This window comes from Ursus maritimus (assembly GCF_017311325.1).
Source record: "Ursus maritimus isolate PB19 chromosome X unlocalized genomic scaffold, ASM1731132v1 scaffold_X1, whole genome shotgun sequence".
Lineage (NCBI taxonomy): Eukaryota > Metazoa > Chordata > Mammalia > Carnivora > Ursidae > Ursus > Ursus maritimus.
In genome coordinates this window covers 539,302-562,997 of record NW_024423319.1, presented here as the reverse complement: position 1 = coordinate 562,997, position 23,696 = coordinate 539,302, and the positions used below count along the sequence as shown (strand labels likewise).

Below are 23,696 nucleotides of genomic sequence, written 5' to 3'. Positions count from 1 at the left end.
AAGGTTAAAATGCTAGAAGCATTTAATCCATATTCTAGCCAGTGTGAAAAGACAAGAAGAAGAAATGAAGTATAAATATTTGAAAGGAAGAGAGAAAATTACCATTATTTGTAGATTATAGTGTCTACCTAGAAAACAAGAGATCAATTGAAAAACTGAAGTAATAAAGTTTAGTATGGTGTCTGGATACAAGATGTAAACATACATGTAGCCACAGATTCCTATACACTAGCAATGACCAATTAGAACATGTAATGAGAAAACCCACTCAAAATATAAATATATCATTTATGATATATAAATATTATAAAATATCTAGGAATAAATAAACAGTAGCTAAAGCCTATAAGTGTGCATGGTGAGCACCCGAAATCTAGTCTCTTAGCAAATTTCCAGTGTTCAATACACTATTAGCAACTACAGTCATCATGCTGTACAGTATGTCTCCACAACCTATTCATTCTGCATAACTGCATTCTACTCTCTGCTTCTAGTTGAATTGTTTATATTCCACATATGAATGAGATCATGCAGTTGTTTCTTTCTGTGTCTGGCTTTTTTACCAGATGAATGGGCAAAGAAATTGACACATTTATTCTTAAGTTTTACTGTACTGCATGAGAATATCAAAGAAAATTTTGAAGGGAAAAAAGGATAATAAAAATACACTGTGGAATTACCCAACTACAACAATGTAGTATTAGGGCCAGAATAAGCAAACAATTTAATGAACTATGAAATGGGAGTCCAAAAACAAAGTCATACATATATGACAAGTTATTATTTGAAAAGAGTAAAATTTTCAACCATTGAAGAAAGAACAAAGTATTGTATGGATTGTGTGGGGTAAGTAGCTAGCCATTTGGGAAAAATAGTTGTTACCCCTACCTCCACATCCTATACATAAGTCAATTCCTAGAGGAAGCCTAAATGGATTATAGGAAATCGTAGGAAAATGGTTTTCTAGTATTTGGGTGCAGAAGGCCTATCTAAAATTAACACTTTGGCCATAAAACATCAAAAGACCAGTCTATATATATAAATATATACATAAAGTACATGGTACCAAAATCAAAAGTAATAAAATGTTATCCAATAGACATTAAGTTTTCTTTGCACCTTGTCCCCCAGCCACCTGGTTCCCCAACTTTGAGACAACTGTTTCCAGTTTCTTGTAGACAACATGTGAAATGATGATTAAATAATAAGTGAAATATGGTTATTAAATTATTTAATAATGTTATCCATTAAATATTAAAGACTTCTGTATTACCAAACACCATAAAGTTAAAAGTCAGAAAAACGTGAAAAACTATTGTGTTGTTTTTTTTAAGATTTTTATTTATTTGAGAGAGAGAGCATGAGCAGCAGGGGGGAGCAGAGCGGGAGGAGAGGGGGAGAAGCAGACGGAGACGAGCAGAGGGAGAGGGAGAAGTATACTCCCTCCTGAGCAGGGAGACCGATGCGGAGCTCAATCCCAGGACCCTGAGCCGAAGGCAGGTGCTTAACTGACTGAATCACCCAGGTGCCCCAAATGAAAAAATATTGTAATATATGTGGTGGATAAAGAATTGATTTCCATATGTAAGGAAATCTCACTAATTAATAAGGAAAAAACTCAGCAACTTCTTATTAGTACTATATTCAGCCTCAAACAACAGAAAACCAACAACCAAGTATACGCAAATTTAAAATATGTATTCTCTGAGATTTGCAGAGTTAAAAGACTGGCAATAATACTCATTTTAGGGCACCTGGGTGGCTCAGTTGTTCAAGCGTCTGCCTTCAGCTCAGGTCATGCAGGGTCTTGGGATTGAGTTCCACATCAGGCTCTCTGTTCAGCAGGAGGTCTGCTTCTCCCTCACCCTCTCCCTCTGCCCCTTGTCCCAGCTCGTGCTCTCTCTCTCAAATAAATAAATAAAAATCTTTAAAAAATAATACTCATTATAGACATTATCACACACTGTTCATGGCCATTCAGTAAAACCTTTCTAGAGAGCAATCCGATTGATTTTATCAAAATTTTAAATGTGTATATTCTTTGATTCATAAATTATACTTTCATGATTTTGACTGGACATAATTGGCCAAATATACAAAGATATGTAATACATTGTAGAATTGCTTTATATCAGCAAAAAATTTACATAACCTAATGTCCACCAATGAGAATTAAATAGCTTGTGGTATGTCCATACAGTATAATGCTATACGTTTGGACACTTTCAGTTACAAGTGGAAAAAAATGGCATAAACTAAAAAGTGATTTATTATCTCATGGAATAAGGAGTCTTAATATAGAGTGGTTCTAAGGGTAGTGAAATCTGTAGCTCAATGGCATCATCGAAGATCCAGATTTCTTCTATGTCTGTCATCTTCAGTATGTCAGCTAACTTTTCCTGATCACATTCAACAAACATGTACCGGGGCCTGACTGTAGAGATACAATAATAAGGAAAAATGGACAGTTCCTGCCCTCATATGTAGTTACAAAAAAATATGCAGTATGTGTGCGAAAGGTAACAGCACAGTATGTGTTACATAATGCAATTTATGAAAAGGATTCATTTAGGTGCAAACATAACAAATCCCAAGCATTTTGTGAGTATGTTCACTATGTGACATTTATCAAGTGCTAAGTACTTTATATGGATTATGTCATCTCATCCTCACAACAATTCTATGAGGTGAATATTATTATCGTACAAATTTAATATATGTGTAAAGTGACACTCTGAGAAATTGAATCACATATATATTAACTGGTAGAGTCAGACTTTGAACCCATGTTGGTGTTACTCAAAATCCATACTCTTAACCACTATGTAAATAACATTTTGAAAAGTAAAAATTAAATAAATAAAAAGTCTACAAGGAAATAGACCAAACAACAATCATTTTCTTTAGGAGCTAATGACTTGAATGCAGCTGACAAGAGCCAGGAAAAAGAGGGAGGGAAACAAAGCCAAAGGGTGCATTGATATACCGGCAGTGGGCAGTGGTTGATTGCCTGAAGTTTCCTAAAGAAGTGTAAAACAGGGTTCATGGGATAGAGTGGACAACCAGAACTTGTAATCAGGGAGGTTTCAGAGGTTGTATAAAATTTGGTCATGCTTCAGGATAGGGCCATGTGTGTATTTTATGAAATGAAGTAATAGTCAAGGTCATTGGATTACAGTAGGGCAATAAAACAATCATTTATTCTAGTATTTATTGCTTATTCAAGCATATATGTATGTTACAAGTTATAGAAACAATGGTGAACAAGATGAATAAGATTCTTATGTTTGTGGAACTTACAATTGGAGAAGTAGGCAGAGGCCAGATCATGCAAGGCCTTGTAGCCATGTTAAGAAATATAAGGTTTGGGGTGCCTGGGTGGCGCAGTCGTTAAGCGTCTGCCTTCGGCTCAGGGCGTGATCCCAGTGATCTGGGATGGAGCCCCACATCAGGCTCCTCGCTGGAAGCCTGCTTCTTCCTCTCCCACTCCCCCTGCTTGTTTTCCCTTTCTCGCTGGCTGTCTCTCTGTCAAATAAATAAATAAAATCTTTAAAAAAAAAAAAGAAAAAGAAATATAAGGTTTATTTGGATTTTGTTCTAAATGTGCTGAGAAACCATTAGTGGGTTGTAAGCCAGGGAATGACGATCTGTTTTCTGTTTTGAAAGGACCATTCTGGCTGTTATGTTGAGGTTGTATCTTTGGAATAAGAACAGAAAGTAAGGTGAGCACTTAGGAAGATATTGAAGTAGTTCAGGAAAGAGTTGGTAGTAGCCTGGTTATAGCAATGGAGAGATATTTTGAAGATAGAGCTGATAGTGCTTGATGATGGATCTGATATGGTAGGTGGGGACAAGTGAGGGACTGAGGATAACTGCTAAGTTTGTGTGTTGAACAAAGGGATGGATGGTGTCATTTATGGAGATGAGAAAGATTGGGGTGGAAGGAACACAGTCTGATAGATACTGATTTCATACTGGATATGTTGAGTATAAGGAATTTGTGTACGTGTTTAGTAGGCAAGTTGACTGTATTGTTATAATGCTCAAAAGAATGGGCTGGAGTCCTCCATTTGGGAGTCCTCAATGCAAAGACAGTAACTCGAGTCATGAGCAAAGGTAAGATTGTCTAGGTAGAAGAGAGAATGGGGAGCAAGAAAAGAATTGAAAAAAGAAAAGAAAAAAATTGGACCTCCAACAGAACTGAGAATAACAGCTTCCTAAGGGGCTTGGTGTGGGTAGAAATCGTTCCACCAATGCTGTGCTGACAAAGGTCACTCATGACTTCTTGATCCCTTGAATCCTATGGATATATTTTCGTCATAATCTTTCTGAATCCACTGCTACATTGTGATACTACTGTCCACTCCTTCCTGTGAAACTAGACTCTCCAGGTTTTCCATTCTCTCTTCTAAGTAAGTTTCTTTGCCCTTTACTGGACATGTGAAACTTTGTTGTTCCCAGGAAGACTAAAGAATTACACTCTGTGTTGAACTGTCAAGAACAACTTCTGGAGCCACATCATCTCTAATTGGGAAGCTGTTGATTTCAGAACTTGATGGACGTGAGGGAGAAATGTGGACAGTTATCTCAGAAAAGAGAATTCCAGATACAGTAAAGAGCAAGTACAAAGGCCCTGAGGTGTGAATGTGCTTGGTGCATTTGAAGAACATTTCAACATGGCACCAGAGTCAGATTCTGGTTACTTTTATGGTAGAGCCAACATAACCAGATACATCAAACGTGGACTATGAAAGAGAGGTGTCAAGGATGACTCCAAGGTTTTCGGCAAAAGTACACAGAAGGACAAAATTGCCATTTACTGAGGAAGGAAAGGTTATGGGAAGAACAAATTTGGGGAAGAAAATTAGGAGCTTGGTTTGGGACATGTTAAATTTCTGCTGCCTAACAGACATTCAAATGGAGATGTTGGGTAGGCAGTTGGTTATAAAGGTCTGGAGTCCATGGGAAAGAGACAAGCTGGAGATATAAATTCAGGACTCGTTGGCTTATATGTGGTATTTACAGCCATGGGACTGAATAAAGTCACCAAAGAAATTCACTGAATAAAAGATGATCAGGCCCTGGGGGTTTTAGGGAGAATGGAGTGATAAACGGTATTAAATGGGTGGTTTTCCTTTCTACTTTCTTCCTCTCTCCTTCACTCATGACTATAAAAATGATAAAGCTGTGCAGAATTCAACCTTCCTATGCCCAGACTCAGAATCAAACATCATTCCCTTTTTCCCTCTCCCCTAAATATGTACTATAAACCCCAGGCACTGTTCTGAACTATTGTGTTCTAATCTGGGCCCCACACTCCAATGGAGACTGACCTGAAAAAGCTGAGGCACTTTAGCCTCGGGAAACAGAAGACTTTCCAGGGTTGACAATAGTTGTGATCAGCTACCTGGTGTCATAATTAAGATCCTTGGCTAAAAATTGCAGTCATTCAAGTTTAGACTTGATAGAACCAACTTTTCCAAAAGTGGCAGGGATTCTCAGGCAATAGCGAGGCCTTTGTGACTTTCAACATCATGATTATATCTTTCAAACTCATATTCTTGTTCTAGCTTTGACATGCTGGTGAATACTGTTTGCTTGGTATATGTCATACCTAATTGATATCCTTTGTAGTGCACATAGCTACAACACACACTTGAAATCTCACAGTCACATTATCAACCATTTTACTAAATACAAGCAAATTCTCATTCACATACAGCTAAAGAAAACATTTTTCCACATTTCATTACAATGCACAACAAAGTGAGGAAAAGTTTACGGTACATTTTATTCCAGAATAGGAGACAATCTAATCCAACATGCAGTTGTGGTCTTTGTTACAAGTTAATTGATCTTTTCTTTTACCTATGTAGTAAAATAGCTTCTAAAGCTTTATCCTTAGTATTATATTAACACCTGATTTTTTCACACTTATTTTCTAAAACCCACTTATTGCAGTGACAACAGCACTGAATTCTACTAAAATGATTTTTGAAATTTCTAGAACTTGTTTAAGCAATTAAGCTCAGCCACCTTTGCTGGAGCCTATGCTGAGTATTTTTAAACCTGCCTAAAAAATGCGAGGAATGGGAACAGTACACAAATAATGTGTTTTAGACAAGAAAACCGTAAAGAAGTTTTGTTTCTATCCTTTTCTTTAACTGACAGAATCCACTCAACTCATTTCTCCACTGGATAATCTTGCTTTCTTAAGTATAGTAGTAGATGAAACTTCACGTTAATCCCAGTTACTGTGTTTTATTTGCCTTCTGAAACCACTAAGCTGGCAACTTAATTACTCCACCCAAGCCAGGTCACGTGAAATGAATGGAGAGATGATGATGGGTTCACTTGTAGTTGATCCTGCAGGTTGGTCCAAGGTGGTTTGTTTCCATAATTTTCATTATTTGGCTGCTTCATTCTGGCTGAAGTAAATTCCCAAACGTTCAGATTCAGTCACATTCACACTGAAGTTCAATATTATTTGTCAGAACAATTTACCATTGCCAGGCTTTCCTATCACAATGGATATGAGAAACCTGACTATTCAGAATTGTTTTCTTACTGTGAAAAGTATGGCTTTTGCCTAGCTCAGCTGGCTACAATCCAAAGAATAATTTAAAGCATGACCTCTCTTCAAGAATATAATGGATCCTTAAGCCAACCATTTCAATTTTCTAATGCAATTAGATGTCTGTTCACCTGAGAATTAAGAGCCGACTCTCCAGGATAGACAAGAACCCAGTGTAGGTATATGGCAAACAGGCGGCTAAGGTCATTGTGAGGTGAGTATTCTATCCCCATCCCACTCCCCATTGCAGTATTTGGTTCCTTTCAATAATATGTCCACTGTGTTTCAGTGATAAGAACACTTGTAGCCCACACAGTTTTAAAGTGTTTTGACTTGTGCGATTATTCATTCGTTTAAAGCCGTCTTGTCAATAATACCTGTATTGGCTTTACCTTTTGTTTCATCCCCAGGTTCCCTCAGGATTGTAGCTGAGTCGTAAGCAATAAGGAAACATATCCTAACATGTAGAGAACATTTATTTACAGTCATATGTCTCCAAAGTAAACAAATTAATAACAGTTCATTCATCTGACAGCAGGAACAAGGGGTGATGCAGTGGAGCAAGAACTAGGAGTCAGGAGACCTTCCCCTTAGCCAAGTAAATCTCTTGCTTCTTAGTTTACTCTTTTGTAAAATGGGGAAGAAAACCTCACTGGCCTGTTGTGATGATCAGTAAGTAATTCAAGGGACTGTGAAGTGTTTGTAAGGGTCACGGCGCCTCTTGTTGAGCAGCAGCTACTCAGTACAGGATTGATGAGCAAATGTTTGCCTCAGGCCTCTTTTCACAGGCAGTCCCTGTACATTGCTGCCAGTTACCTGAAGAGACAGGCAGGTGAAACTCAAGGCATGGTCAGAGAGACAGATGGTATGGCATGGATTACAATGTTTCTTGCTTCTACTTACACGGTAATTTGCATGGGACAGTTTCTTTCACACAGTGGGTTATTCCATCACAAGGGTGTACATTTTCTGGAATGTGATAACAACAGTATGTATAATGGCCTCTCTTTTATAGTCACACCAATTTTACTAGAACAACAGGCCTTGAAAGGGTCTTAGTAAATAGCTGGTCCATTCTACGGATGAGCTGTTTAGAAGCCAATTGGTACCTTTTAACCAAACCCAGCACTTGGTGTAGGATATTCTCACTGATTAAGTCAATCTCATAGTGATTTTTAGTTTTGCTAATTACTTCCAATGTGATACTTTTCCCCCTTTACGTATTTCTTTATGTTTGTGACCTATGAATGAGCTGAAACCCCAAGTAATAGTTATTCTGTCTGTGGGTGTATTTTTCGGGAGCCTAGCTCCCCAAACCTCAGCCCCTTCACATGTGGTCCCCAAAGGGCACATGGAGCAGCCACTGCCCAGAATGGGCCACAAACAGTGCCCGGCCCATTATCAGTCAGTCCCTCAGTCACAGCACCCAGGCCCCCACATCCACCCACCCATGGCCTGGCAGAGGCCCCTTGAGAAGGAAGCTCACTTGGTATGTAAAATGAAGGCTGAGTCCATTCATTCACGCAGGTATTCTTTTCATTTTGATCACTTTTCAGTTCAGGTGGGAGAGCATGTTTTGGAAATAAAACTAGCACAAACATCTCCTTTCTGATTTGACAACCTCTTCTGAAGAGTGAACCACATTTGGTACAAATCCACTCTTCACCCCTTCCCATCCCTCCTGGATTGTAATATCCCCCCTTTTAACCAGCTCATATATGTCTCTTGTCAGGTCTGTGAAGGCTTTCTCCACATTAATGGCATCTCGGGCTGACGTTTCAATGTACTTCATGCCGTATGCAGCAGCCAGTTTCTCTGCCTCGTGGCGAGTCACTTGCCTCTGTGTATCCAGGTCACACTTGTGACCCACCAGAACAAATACAATTTGGTAGGGCTGAACGTGTACTTTGGTCTCTTCTAACCACTCATGGACATTCTGGAAGGACCTGCGGTTGGTAATGTCAAATAAGAGAAGACCACCTACTGAGTTCCTGTAGTAGGCACGAGTGATGGATCTAAAACACAAGAAAGAAGTAAAGAATAAAGGCCATGCCCAAACTCCTGTGCTTCAATGATCTTAGCTAGTGTATTCTAGTGTGTCTGGTTACTGACACAATCCTTTAGTAAAAATGATTTCCTTTTTTTTTAAACAGTGGAGTGCAAATGTCATTCTGTAATAATAATACTACATGAATTTTCAATTGGGCAAAACTGAGAGATGGCATCTTCTAGAAATGAATGCTCATGGCCTTACAGGCATTTTCCCTCGGTTAAGGTAGAAACACAGCTCACTCTCTCACCCTGGCAAAATGGGATACCGAAGTCACAGGTTATTGTGAAGAAAAATGAAATAATGACAGTTGAATTGTTCTCTGACCTGGAGAGCTCATGATAAATTCTAGTAGTTGAAACAGAATTTAAAAAGATTAGAAATTAGGGGCGCCTGGGTAGTGCAGTCGTTAAGCGTCTGCCTTCGGCTCAGGGTGTGATCCCAGAGTTCTGGGATCGAGCCCCACATCCGGCTCCTCCGCTGGGAGCCTGCTTCTTCCTCTCCCACTCCCTCTGCTTGTGTTCCCTTTCTCGCTGGCTGTCTCTCTGTCAAATAAATAAATAAAATCTTTAAAAATAAAAAAATAAAAAGTTTAGAAATGAATTTATGATAGTTGACAGAAAATGTTTATGAGTATATATAGATATATCACAATATACTCCATTTTTTCCATTTATCACTTCTTATTATTTTTTCTCTAAGGGGGTCCTCCATCTCTTCTCTGAGGAGAAACACATTTTGTTTTTTATTTTCTAGGCCATGTGGAAATGGGAAAAATAATGGTCTGTGAAGGTGTCAAACAGAGTGCCTGTCAGCCCTATTTCCTGACACATTTCAGAGAGGCTGACTCAGGAGTTTCCACTGAGAAAAACTGCCTAAATAGCAAAAATTTCCCCTTAAAATGATACAATTTATTAAATTTATTTAATTTATTTAAAGTGGTGTACTTGGAATATTTCTAAAACCTAAAGGTTTAGGTTCTAAAACCTTTGCTGTACTTAAACAAAAGAAACCTCCAAAATTTTAACTTCTTGGTTTGAAGAGCATACACACATGACGGTACTTTGCTTAAAGCATATTAGAGCTTATTAGAGGGTGTCGAACTATTTGCCTCTACAATCACTTGCTTTAGACTACTGTGCTTTTTGATTTATGTCTATTTTTAGGTTTTCTTTCTCCTTGGATGAAAAAGATAAACAATGAAAGACTCAATAGCTTAAGGCTCAAAACGAATGGTCCAGTGATAAGAGAACAAACACTGTCCAGGGAACTAAAGTCCAAAGCTAGATGATAGTAAGAACAAATGTTACGAATGAGTTCAAGTCTCCAGAACAGGCAAATCAGCCCTGGAGACTGAAAGCATTTCTAATTCTCTTATGTTTAAAGGTTCATGGAGAATGGTAGTTGTAATCAGAAAATTCAACATGAACAAAGATTTTGATTTGTGAACAACTTGGTTCAGGAAATCAGTGACCAAGTTGTAGATCCCTGTCAAAACTCTAAAAGACATTATTATATTAATGGTTTGTGAGTATTTAGAAAGTAACAAAGCCCATTCCAAATATAAGGCTACATAAAAATTAAAACCTTCCATTCATCAAAAAATTTTCTTCAAGTTAAAAGACAAATGATAAACCAGGAAAATATTTTATAACATACATGACAGAAAAGGATAATAACCTATAAAAAGCTCTTACAAATCAATATCACCCAATAAATAATAAGCAGTGGATATGAAAAGACTGTTCATACCGAAAGAGATTCCAGTAAACACATAAAAGACCACCTTTCCTCATTTCTAATATGAGAAATGCAATCACGAATTCAAAGTGAACCTGTACAAGGATATTTGCCACAGTGTTGCTTGTGGAAGTTGGGGATGGGGTGGGGTGGAGACAAGTTTGTAGTAAACTCTTTTTTCTACTCTTCTTCAACTACCTAACCAGTATTTTCTATGCTCAATTAGTGTTCAATACATAAATAAATAATCATAAACATATTTGAAAATGAATAAAGGCTAGTGAGTCCTTTTGATCTAGTTCCTGCTGCCTTACATGACTTCTGCTCAAATTGTTCTCTCAAAGTTTTGTGTGTACACTGCTCTCTCCCACTTGGCTGTTTTCTGTCCCTGGGCTTTTCCTGTCTTTCATCAGGTCTCATCTTCTCCAGGTAGCCTTCTTTGTGTTCAGACATATAATTACACATGATACATACTACAAAGGAAAAACAAAGGGTTGTAGGAGAAAATTAAACCTGTTCATTGATTACTCATTTTATGTGAAGCGTTACAGAAGGGAGTGGGCATACACATATGAACAAGACACTCTTTCTATAATTGTTGATTATGTATTTCATCCCACTATGCCAGCACAGAAGTTCTAAGAGGGAAAGGCTTGTGTTTTGTTTACAAGGCATCCTCTTGTGTGTTTCCTCGGCCTGTTTCCCCAGAAACAAGCCCAGTGCCTGGCATGCAATGGATGATCTCTGAACGTGTGCTGGTTGCAAGGAGGAATCAATCATCGGTATCTGTTTCATATAATTATGTGTCTTTCTATATATCTGTATCTATGTCTATAAGTAGCTATCTCCGTATCATCTGTCTATACTTGTCAGTTATGTTAGGGTGACCTGGAAACATAAGGACTGAGATTGATCAATTCCAGCTAGTTTATTAGCCACCAAGGGGGGCAGATCGGTGGAATTGTGGCGCAAAGCAATACGTATTATTGACTGACCCTCCCTGCCAAGGTGTTTCTTTTCCTGCACTGAACTCCCGGCTAGCTCACGGTGGGCTTAAGCAGAAATCCCCAGACCCTTGGTATCCTCCCAAAGGGGCGAGCCCATGACCAGGAAGTCCTCTTTTCCCCGGGTTCGTGCAAGCCGCGAAGATCCTCCCACTGCTCGCGGCCCGGCTGTGCTCCCACCTGAACCTCTCTTGACCCGCGGTATCCCAGATCTGGAGCTTGATGCGTTTTCCTGGCTCGATCTCCACCAGACGGGAGAAAAAATCCACCCCCACGGTGGGGTCCGAAACCTGGGCAAAGCGGCCCTCGGTGAAGCGGCGGATCAGACAGGACTTGCCCACCGTGGAATCCCCGATGACAATGAGCCGGAACTGATATAGCCAGATGGCCTCCATGGCCGGGGATCAGCAGGTCTCCTTGGCCCGGGCCGGCCGTGGGCGGCGAGAGGGGCGCCCAGCCGAAGCCTCGGAGAGCGTGGCTTGGTCCGGATCTAGATCGGCCGCGAGCACATCGCTGGCCTGGGAGCCTGAGGCGAGGTAGGCCCAGGCGCAGGGAGAGCGAAGGAATGGATGCTGCGCTCGCAGAGGTGATGAAATGGCAGCAGCATCAGCACCACGCACTCTGACTCATCACTGACAACTGAGTTACTGTAATCCCGCGCGTAGACGCGACGCCCGGGGCTGCCACACTATCTGTAAAAGGAGCGCACACAGAAACAGCCGCGGGGGGAGGGGGGGAGCGCCTTCCTTTCCTTTCTAATTCCTCCACCCATCTCCTCTTCTAAATTAATTTTTCCCCTCTATCTCCAAATAACAAAAGTAATACCGTTTCATTAAAACTAGCAAAACAATGCAAAAATGTACACAAAAAGGTAGATCCATCATTATCTGACCCTTCCCTCCCCCAACATATTAACAGCTTGGGATACATTCTTTCATGTGTATTGCCATGCAAATATATATACACATAAAAATTTATTGCTGTTTCATTTTACAAAAAATGGATCAAACTGGACCATTACTCTGGCATTTGCCTTTGGCAATTGATAAACAATATTAGATATCTTCCATTTCCAACTCATTTTCCTTTTGTCATGACAATGCTGCAATAATGATTCTAAGTATAGTCATACATACATTATTTCTGTAAGATGGAGTCTTTCAAAAGGGACCGAGAAGTCAAAGAATATAAGCATTTTAAACGAAATGGAGTTGGGCATTATACTTTGTAAAAATATTTGACAATATAAATTCTACTTAGCAATATGTGAAAAGGCTATTTCTTCACATTTTTTTCAAGCATCATGTTATATTCTTTCTGAATTCTTGCCAGTCTGATGTAGTTAAATAAAAAGATGCCCATTGCTTTGTTTTACATTTCCCTGACTACTAATGAGGTCAATACCATTTCTTGTGCATTGACCATTTGCATTTCCTCTTCTGGTACTGGCTTCTTCAAATCCTTTGTTCTGTTTTAAAAAATGTAATCCCTTACCATTGCCTTACTCAATTAAAAACCAGTTTTATTGATATATAATTCACATATCATACTATTTGCTCATTTGAAGTGTACAATTCAGTGGTTTTTAGTCACTGAGTTGTGCAACCATCACCACACTCAATTTTAAAATATTTTCATCACTCCCCAAAACAGACTCCTACCTTTTAGCCCATCGCCCCTCTATCATCCTTCCCTCCTAGCCCTAGGCAACCACTAATCTACTTTCTGTTTCTATAAATTTCCTTATTCTGGACATTTCATATAAAGGGAATTATAGAATATGTGGCTTCTTTCCATAGAAGCTTTTTCTGACTTTATAACTGCTTTTTTTCACTTACCATAATGTTCTAAAGGTTCATCCACATTCATTTTTATGACTAATATTTCACTGTGTGGATGTACCATTTCGTTAATCCATTTATCTATTGATGGACATTTGGTTTGTTTCCACCTTTTGGCTATTATAAATAATGCTGCTGTGACCATTTGTGTACAAATGTTTGTTCGAACACATGTTTTGAACTCTTTTGCCTTTAAACCTAGGAGTGGAATTCCTGAGTTCAATGGTGACTATATGTTGAATGCTTTGAGAAAATGCCAGACTGTTTTCCATAGTGGCTGCAATGTATGAGGGTTCTTATTTCTCCATATCTCCTCCAACACTTGTTATTTTCTGACCTTGTGATTCTAGACATTCTAGTGGGTGTAAAGCTGTGTAGCTCATTGTGGTTTTGATTTGCCTTTCCCTGAAGACTAATGACAACGTGTGTATTTTTACATTCTTATTGGCCATTTGTGTATCTTCCTTGAAGAAATGTAGACTCAGGTCCTTTCCCCACTTTTAAACTGGGTTGTCTTTTTATTATTGAGTTGTAAGAGTTCTTTATATATTCTAGGTACAAGTCCTTTATCACATATATGATTTGTAAATATTTCTCCCGTTCTGTGTACCTTTTTTTGTACTTTCTTGAGGGTGTCCTTTGAAGCACAGAGTTTTAAATTTTGATGAAATAGAAATTATCTTTTTTCCCCTTTTGTTGCTTATGCTTCTGGTGTCATGTCTAAGAGTACTTTGCTAAATCAAGGTCATGAAGTTTTACTCCTAGGCTTTCTTCTAAGATTTTTTTTGTCGTTTTAACTCATACATTTAGGTCTATGCTCTATTTTGAGTTAATTTTTATATATGCTGTGAAGTAAGGATCCAACTTCATTCTTTTGCGTATGGATGTCTAGTGGTCCAAGCACCATTTGTTGGGAGAGGTTATTTCTTTCCCCATTGAATGATTTTGGCACCCTTGTTGAAAATCAATTGACCACAGACTATGGGTTTATTTCTGGACTCTCAATTTTATTCTATTGGTTTATATGTTTAGTCTTATGCCAGTAACACATTGTCTTGATTATTGTAGCTTCACAATAAGTTTTGAAATCAAGAAGTGTGAGTCCTCCTCCTGTGTTCTTTTCCAAGATTGTTTTGGTTATTTGGGGCCTCTTTTAATTCCATATGAATTTTAAGAACAGCTTGTTAATTTCTGCAAATAAAGCAGCTGGGATATTCATTGGGATTTTATTAGATTTATAGATCCATTTGAGGAGTATATTCATCTTAATGGGATTAAGTTAAATTAAATTAAGTCTCCTAATGCTTGAACATAGGATGTTTTTCCATATATTTGGGTCTTTTAAAATTTCTTTTATCAATGTTTTTTAGTTTTCAGTTTACAAGTCTTACACTTCTTTGGTGGAGTTATTTCTAAGTATTTTATTCTTTTCGATGCTATTGTGAATGGAATTGTTTTCTTAATTTTATTTTCATATTGTTCATTGCAGGTGTGTAAAAATACAACAGAGGCTATTTGTGGTGGATGTGATAGCTTCAGGGTTACTTTGTGGAATTGGAGCATTGGCCACGCAGGACCTCAGGACCCACGGTCCCAATGGAGTCGCCACGGTGCACTCCATGGCATCTGCAGGCGGTGTTCCTACGGAGACAAGCAGGCAACAGGGCTGGAGAGGGAGGTCATGATGACTGCATGAAAGGGGCTGGACCCATATATATGCTAGCCCCACAGGCAACTTCAGGCACTAAAGAAGACCCTAATTTAGTCCTATCTATCACCAACAAGCAAATAGTGGGCTGTATCTTTGAAGAGGACAATAGTGTTTTCATTTGTTTCTGGTTGCACAAAGGTGAGATCCGGCGATGCCCTAGCTGTGGAACCCATTACAAGCTGGTGCCCCACCAACTGGCCCACTGAGCCTTTGCACTAACTTACTCAAAATGTGCTGTGAAGTTTCTTCCTTCCACTAAAGACTAGCCATTGCATTGGCTCCTTCTCCCTCCCCCTGCCAAATACAGTAGATTTTTAATTGATTTTATAACTTCCAATCTTGCCAAACTCATTTACTAGTCATAATGGTATTTTTTAGGGTATTCCATATGATTTGGTCAAACGGTTTGTCTGCAACTGATCATGTGATCATGGAGTGATCATGTGCTTTTTGTTTTTTTATTCTAGTGATATGATGTATTACATTAATTGATTTTTAGATGTTGAGTTAACCTTGCATTCCAAATTCTACTTGATCATGGTGTATAATTTTTAAAATATATTTTTAGATTTGATTTGCTAGTATTTTGTTGAGGATTTCTGCATCCAACTTCATAGTGTTTCTTGATCTGTAGCTTTCTTTTATTGTGATGTCCTCATCTGGTTTTAGCATCAGGGTAATATTGGCCTCATAACATGAGTTCAGAAGTGTTCCTTCCTCTTCTGCTATTTGGAAGAGTTTGTGAAGAAATGGTTTTAATTCTTTTAAAATGTTTGCTAAAATTCAAGCCCGTTGGGCCTGGGCTTTTCTTTGTGGGTAGTATTTTGTTTACTAATTCAATCTCTTCACTTGTTATAGGTCTGTTCAGATGGTCTATTTCTTCCTCTTTTTAAAGTTTAAAATGTATTTAACCAACTATATCCAAAACTATAATCAATTTTATAATCAGTTACCCAATTTATAACCAATATAAAATTATGAATGAGATGTTTTCCATAGATTTTTTGTACTGAACCTCAGAAATTTGGTGTGTATTTTGTACCTACAGCACATTTCGACTTGTACCAGCAATGTTGGTTGTGTCTTGTGGCAGTGCAGCCTGGAGAGGCCCCCCCCCAGCTGTATCCTCCCCCTACAACTCCTTCTCAACACCACCTGGCTAGTGCCCTAGGCCCCACCCCACCCCCCTCTTAGGTTACGTCACAGAGCCCCGCAGGCAGGGAAGTGGGAGCAGATATACCCACCCTGCCTGCTGTGGTCAGATGCTCACATTCGCCCCACCTCAAGGCACCCAAGTTCTAAAAGAAAGTGATGGTCACTACAGAACCATGGGGGTGGTTGGTCTGCCAGCTGGCCACTGGTGTTAAAAGGCCAGAAGTAAGAGTCTGAAGCCCCTATAGGTCCCTCACCCCCAGTGGCCCTCCACTCTGGCTACTGTTTCTTGAATCAGCTTCAGTAGTTTGTATCTTGGTAGGAATTTTTCCATTTCATCTAAGTCATCCACTTGTTCATAGTATTCCTTTATGATCCTTTTAAATTTTGTAAGATCAGTAGTAATGTCCCGTCTTTCATTTCTGAGTCTAGTAATTTGAGTCTTCTCTCTCTCTCTCTTTCTTGGTCAGTCTAGCTAAAGCTTTGTCAATTTTGTTGATCTTTTCAAAGAACTAACTTTTCTTTTGTTGATTCTATTTTTAGTTTACTTTCCATTTCATTTATCTCTGCTATAATCTTCAATATTTCTTTCCTTCTCCTTGATTTACTTTTAGTTTGCTTATCATTTTTTCCAGTTTTTCAAGGTGTAAGATTAGATTATTGATTTGAGATCTTCCTTTTTTCTTAACAGAGGCATTTACAGTTATAAATTCCCCCTCTGAGCGCTGCTTTATCTGCATCCCATAAGTTTTGGTGTCATGTGTCTTTGTTTTCATTTATCTAAAAGTATATTCTGATTTCTATTTTGCTTTCTTTTTTGAGCCATTTGTTATTTGGGAGTGTTTTGTTTAATTTCTATATATTTGTGAGTTTCCCACATTTTTTCCTGCTATTGAATTTTAATTGTATTCCATGTGGTCGTAGAACGTACTTTATGTGGTTTGTACCCTCTTAAGTTTCTTGAGATCATTTTATGGCATACCATATGGGTTTATTCTGGACAATACTCCATGTGCACTTGGGAAAAATGTATATTCTGTTTTTGGCTATAGTGTTCTATATATGTGTCTTAGGTTTAGTTGGTTTTTAGTGTTGTCCAAGTCTTCTACTTTCTTCTTGACCTTCTGTAGAGTTGTCCTAGCCATTATTGGCAGTGGGATATAAAGTCTTCAAATATTATTGTAGAAATATTTCTTACTTTAATTCCATCAGTTTTTGCCCCATGTATATTGGAGCTTGGTTGTTGGATGCTTATATATTTGTAATCACTATACTTCATGATGGATTGACACTTTTATCATTATGAAATATTCCTGTTTATCTCCAGTAAACTTTTTTTTTGTTTGGAAGTCTATTTTGTGTGATACTAGTATAAACACTTCAGCTTTTTTGTAGTTGCTCTTTGCATGATGTATCTTTTGCCATATTTTTCTTTTACTTTCAATCAGTTTGTATTGTAAAATATTAAGCATTTCTACTGTATATATAGTTGTATCATTTTTAAAAATCCACTCTCACAATCATTGCTTTTTTATTAGATTTTGTTATTGTAATCATTGATATACTTAGATTTGTATATGTCATTTAATTTAATTTTTCCTTTTCTATATATCTTATGGGATTTTTTTTATTCCTCTATTCTTCGTATCTGTTCATGTCTTCTGCCCATTTTTAAGTTGGGTTATTTGTTTTTTGGGTGTTCAGTTTTATAAGTTCTTTATACATTTTGGATACTAACCCTTTATCAAAGATATCATTTGCAAATATCTTCTCCCATTCTGAAAGCTGCTTTTTAGTTTTGTTGATTGTTTCCTTCTTGTGCAGAAGCTTTTTATCTTGATGAAGTCCCAATAGTTCATTTTTGCTTTTGTTTTCCTTGCCTCAGGGAGCATATCTAGAAAGAAGTTGCTATGGCTAATGTCAAAGAGGTTACTGCCTGTGTTCTCCTCTAGGATTTTGATGGATTCAGGTCTCACATTTAGGACTTTAATCCATTTTAATTCATTTTTATGTATGGTATAAGAAAGTAGTCTAGTTTCATCATTTTGCATGTTTCTATCCAGTTTTCCCAACATCATTTATTGAAGAGACTGTCTTCTTCCCATTGGATATTTTTTCCTGCTTTGTTGAATATTGACCATACAGTTGTGGGTTCATTTTTGGGTTTTCTATTCTGTTCTATTGATCTATGTGTCTGTCTTTGTGCCAAAACCATAATGTTTTGATCACTACAGTTTGTAATTTACTTGAAGTCCAGAATTGGAACACCTCCAGCTCTTCTTTTCTTTTTCAAGGTTGCTTTAGCTATTTGGGGTCTTTTGTGGTTCTGTTAGAATGGCTGAAATTAAAAATACAAGAAATAAGAAGTGCTGGCAACCACGTGGAGAAAAAGAAACCCTTGTGCAATGTTGGTGAGAATGCAAAGTGGTATAGCAGCTGTGAAAAACAGTGTGGAGGTTTCTCAAAAAATTAAAAATAGAACTACAATATGATCCAGTAATTTACTACTGGGTATTTACCCAAAGAAAATGAAAACACTAATTTGAAAAAATATATGTACCCCTATGTTTATTGCAGCATTATTTACAATAGCCAAAATATGAAAATGACCTTAGTCTCCATCGATAGAGGAATGGATAAAGAAGATGTGATGCGTGTGTGTGTGTGTGTGTGTGTGTGTGTGTGTGTAATGGGATATTACTCAGCCATAATAAGGGATGAGATCTTGCCATTTACAATGACATGGATGGAGCTACAGAGTATAATGCTAGTAAAATAAGTCAGTCAGAGGAAGACAAATACCATAAGATTCCACTCAAGTTTGGAATTTAAGAAACAAAACAAAGAAAGAAAGAAGGAAAAGAGAAACAAACAAAAAACCAGACTCTTAACTACAAAGAACAAACTGGTGTTTGCCAGACAGGAGGTGGGTGGGGGGTTGGGTGAAACGGGTGAAGGGATTAAGAGTACACTTATCTTGGCAAGCACTGAGTAATGTATAGAAATTTTGAATCATTATATTGTAACCTGAAACTAATATAACACTGTATGTTAGTTATACTGGAATTAAAATAAAAACTAAGGAAACAACACTGGTACATCACTAGTAGCTAAACTCCGCATTTTATTCAAATTTCACTAATTTTCCCTAATGTCCTTTTTCTTTTCCAGTATCCCATCTAGGAGACCACATTACATTTTGTCATCATGTCTTCTTAGCCTCCTCTGTCTGGTCTGACTGTTTCTCAAAATTTCTTGGTTTTTGATAACATAGAAACTTTTGAGAAATACTGGTCAGGGATTTAGTAGACTCTCATTTGGGATTTGTTTGATATGCTTATCATGCTTCTACTAGTTAGGAGTAGACCCCTATAATGTGAATGTTTGTTTGTTTGATGTTAAGAGCCCTTAACTTATCATCATTTTTTAAAAATTCTCTTTTCTTGGGGCACCTGGGTGGCTCAGTCAGTTAAGCATCTGCCTTTGGCTCAGGTCATGATCCCAGGGTCCTGGGATCAAGCCCCGTGTCAGGCTCCTTGCTCAGTGGGGAGTCTCCTTCACCCTCTGCCCCTCCCCTTGCTCATGCTCTCTCTTTCACTTGCTCTCTCTCTCTCAAATAAAAATAAAATCTTTTTAAAAAATAAAAATTCTGTTTTCTCTTTGCCGTTCAGCTTGGGTGTGATTACCCCATCTTCCAGATCACTGAGCCGCCCTTCTGTATCTTATAACCTACTGTTGATTACCTCTCAGTAATTGTATTCTTTCAGTTATCGTATTCTTCAACTCTGATTGGTTCTTTCTTATAGTTTCTGGTTCTTTGTTGATATTTTCACTGAGGTCATCCACTTTTCTCTCCAGTCTGGTGAGCATCTTTATGACCATTACTTTGAACTCTTTATTGGGTAGATTTGTTACTGCCATTTCATTTAGTTCTTTTTCTGAGGTTTTGTTTTGTTCTTTCATTTGAAACATATTCCACTGTCTTCTCATTTTGCCTGACTTTCTGTGTTTGTTTCTATGAATTAGGCAGAACAACGACTTCTCCTAAATTTGAAGGAATGGTCTTATGTATGGTTATCCCCTGTGTGGGCTGTCTGTGCCTGGTGAATCTGGATGGCTAGCTGGAGCTTTGGCTAGCATGGGCTGGGGATACTGGGGTTGCTGTGGTGGGATGGCCAGAGCTGAAATGGGTACAAACTAGGGCGTCTCACGGTGCTCAGCATAGGGGGCACCCTGGTGGGCATGAGCTGGGTGTTCCCTGGGTGCTCTGTGCAGGGAGCACCAAGGGTGTGGTTAGAGTGGAAAGTGAGCTGGGAGGTCCCAGAATGCTGTGCACCAGAAGTGCCCTTAACAAGTCATCTGGAGCCAAAGTGCTGTGGGCCTGGAGTGTTCCAGGATGCTTTGTGCCTGTGTTGCCTTGGTGAAATGGCTAGACCTGTAGTGAGTAGTGACCCGGGGTGTTCTGGTGTGTGCCGTGCTGGGGTCACTTTTGTGGTTGGCTGGGGCTGGTGTGGGCTAGGGGCTAGAGGCTCACTGAGGCAGCAGGCCAGTTAGGGTGCCCAGAACGCCCCTGGTCTGTGCTTTTAAAGTGGAGGGGAATGTAAACTGTGGAGCTCACCAACCCCTCCAACTCAGAGAAAGTTTCAGCAGCTCCCTCACCATTCAGTGGAGTTCTAGGGCTGGTTCTTTTATATTCTAGTTGCCTGTTTAAACCGTGACTTTTTTTTTTTTTTGGTTTCCCAGGGTGGATGAATGTGCTATAAATATGTGGCAGAAGAGATAATTTTTTGAAACTTTTAATTTTTATATAATTTTATTTTTGCCCATAACATAGCTTCCTCCAACAGTAATGTTTGCATAACTATTGTACTTATACCTCTTTAAAGTTGTTTGTGGGCACACTGGTACAGAATTTTCCAAGTTCTGGGATGCCTGGGTAGCGCAGTCGTTAAGCGTCTGCCTTCGGCTCAGGGTGTGATCCCGGCGTTCTGGGATTGAGCCCTGCATCAGGCTCCCCTGCTGGGAGCCTGCTTCTTCCTCTCCCACTCCCCCTGCTTGTGTTCCCTCTCTCGTTGGCTGTCTCTCTGTCAAATAAATAAATAAAATCTTTAAAAAAAAACAAAAACAAATAAAACCCCAGATTTTTTCCAAGTTCTGGTTTGTTTAAAATTTTTTTCTTTTTCTATAACCTTGGTATTTGAAACTAGCTTCATTGGATATGAAATCCTTGGTTCACACCTTTTTTCTCTGGATTTCCTGAAAATGCTGCTTCATTGCCTTGCCTTATATGTTGTTTTTGGAAAGCCTGATTCACATTAATTAATTTGCCTTCATGAATTATTTCATCTTTTTGCCTAGAGGCTTTGAGAAAATATATTTTATCTTTCATGTCTAATAATTTTATTAAGATATGTCTTGGAGTTGATCATTTTGGTTTATTTTCTCAGAAACCTAATGGGACGTTTCAATGTGTAGACTAAAGTCTTCCACTTTGGAAATTTTTCTTGGATTATAGGTTTAAATATTTTAAATATTAGTTCTATTACATTGTTTTGCTTTTTCTTCCCCAGTAATTCCAACTACACACTGCTATTCCTTTGCTTCTCTTTCAATTCACCAATTTCTTTCTGATTCTTCTTACTTTCTTCTTGTTTTTATTTCCATTCTCTCAGTTATTTTTTCTGCCTTTTTCAATGCATCTTATTAAATTTTCTTGAGTCTCTTTTCCCTTTGCGACCTTGTAATTTATCTTCACTTCTGAGATAAATATCTTTTTCTTCCATTTATTTTCTAGTTTGATCAATTTTCTTTTGTTTTTTTTTCTTGATTTTTTGAAAGTCTGAATCCAAGTGATTTTTTTCATATCCCCAAGTATTTGTCTGCATGTTTTTAATTCAGTTTGGAGTGTTGTCTTACAGGGTTTCTTTCTGCTTCATAGTTGTTCTGTAAGGAGATGTTTATCAGTTGAGGTATGTTGGATCTTGTTTTCTGATTTTTTGGTAATAACTCTATAAATTTACCAAAAGTTACTTCTCACTTCTTTTTATGTCTTGTATTTCTTCCCTAGAAACCATACCTTTTGAAGATTGCTACTTCAGATTGTGCATACTAATAAGTTACTTCCTTGTACTCTGTGTTCTGGCCTACCAGGACATTTTAAAACATATTTTTGTACTTGAGTTAGACTTTTTCTTTCTTTCAGTGATTTTAGATTAATCCTAGGCCCATGACTAACTTCCTTATTTCCTACAGTTTTTATCAGCCTGTCCTTGCTCATTACAAAAGTTTGTGGTGCAGCATGAATGTGACAGAATACTTCCTGGAATTTGGTATTTTTCTCTTCTTTTAAACGTATATTGATGTTTGGGGATTTTCCTGCTTTAAGTTATGCTTCCCATGTGGTTTTAGTGCCATTTAGAATTTGTTTTTGTTGTTTGTATTGATTTTGGAGGAAACACTGAAAGACACAAACCAAGGCAACCACTGTTGTCTTCATCAACCTGGAAGTCTGATTAGTCTTTAAAAAAAGTTTCCTAACTTAGAAAAATCAGATCCACCATCCCCCACTTTGCTGAGATCACAAGGTATCATTTTCCTCACCTGAATAGCTTAAGATCTTCCCACCTTTGCTGATGACAAAACAGATTTTGGAGGTGGTCTTAGGTTGTAACTTGTATAAAAGAAAACCTATCTTCAGACACTGGGTAGTATACACTTACCTCTGTCTTTCTTATAAATAGCAGTATTTGTTTTAGGTTTTCGTTTTCATTCCAGTTAACAGAGTGTTATATTAGTTTCAGGTGTACAAAATAGTAATTTAACACTTCCATACACCACTTGGTGCTCATCACAAGTGCACTCCTTAATCCCTAACCCCTATTTCACCCATTCCCGCCCCACCTCCCCTTTGGTAACCATCACTGTATTCTCTATAAATAAGAGTCTGTTTCTTGGTTTGCCTCTCTCTCTCTTTTTCTCCCTTTGATACTTTGTTTTGTTTCTTAAATTCCACCTATGAGTGAAATCATATGGCGTTTGTTTTTCTCTGACATTTTGCTTAGCATAATACTCTCTAGCTCCATCCACGTTGTTGCAAAGGGCAAGATCTCATTCTTTTTCATGGCTGAGTAATATTCCATTGTATATACATACCACAACTTCTTTATCCATTCATCAGTTAATGACATTTGGGCTCTTTCCATAATTTTGCCATTGTTTGGATACTAACCCTTTATCAGATATGCCATTTGCAAAAATATGCTCTCCCATTCCATAGGTTGCCTTTTAGTTTTATTGATTATTTCCTTTGCTGTGCAGAAGCTTTCTATTTTTATGAAGTCCCAATAGTTTATTTTTGCTCTTGTTTCCCTTGCCTCAGGAGACATATCTCGAAAGAAGTTGCTATGGTTGATGTCAAAGAGGTTACTGTCAGGGGCGCCTGGGTGGCACAGCGGTTAAGCGTCTGCCTTCGGCTCAGGGCGTGATCCTGGCGTTACGGGATCGAGCCCCACATCAGGCTCCTCCGCTATGAGCCTGCTTCTTCCTCTCCCACTCCCCCTGCTTGTGTTCCCTCTCTCACTGGCTGTCTCTCTCTCTGTCAAATAAATAAAATCTTAAAAAGAAA

General features: G+C 38.3%; 1 protein-coding gene and 1 pseudogene across 1 annotated transcript; one reads left to right on the top strand and one right to left on the bottom strand.

The window, feature by feature from the left end:
- Positions 1-5,767: 5,767 nt before the first annotated feature.
- RAB39B (RAB39B, member RAS oncogene family) lies at positions 5,768-11,957 on the bottom strand. The gene is made up of 2 exons (XM_008686766.2): positions 11,549-11,957; positions 5,768-8,589 (listed from the first exon to the last, which is right to left on the bottom strand). The coding sequence occupies exons 1-2, from the start codon at positions 11,761-11,763 to the stop codon at positions 8,163-8,165; spliced, it is 642 nt and encodes a 213-aa protein (XP_008684988.1). The 5' UTR covers positions 11,764-11,957; the 3' UTR covers positions 5,768-8,162.
- Positions 11,762-15,174, top strand: LOC103659296 (annotated as a pseudogene).
- The last annotated feature ends 8,522 nt before the right edge of the window (positions 15,175-23,696 follow it).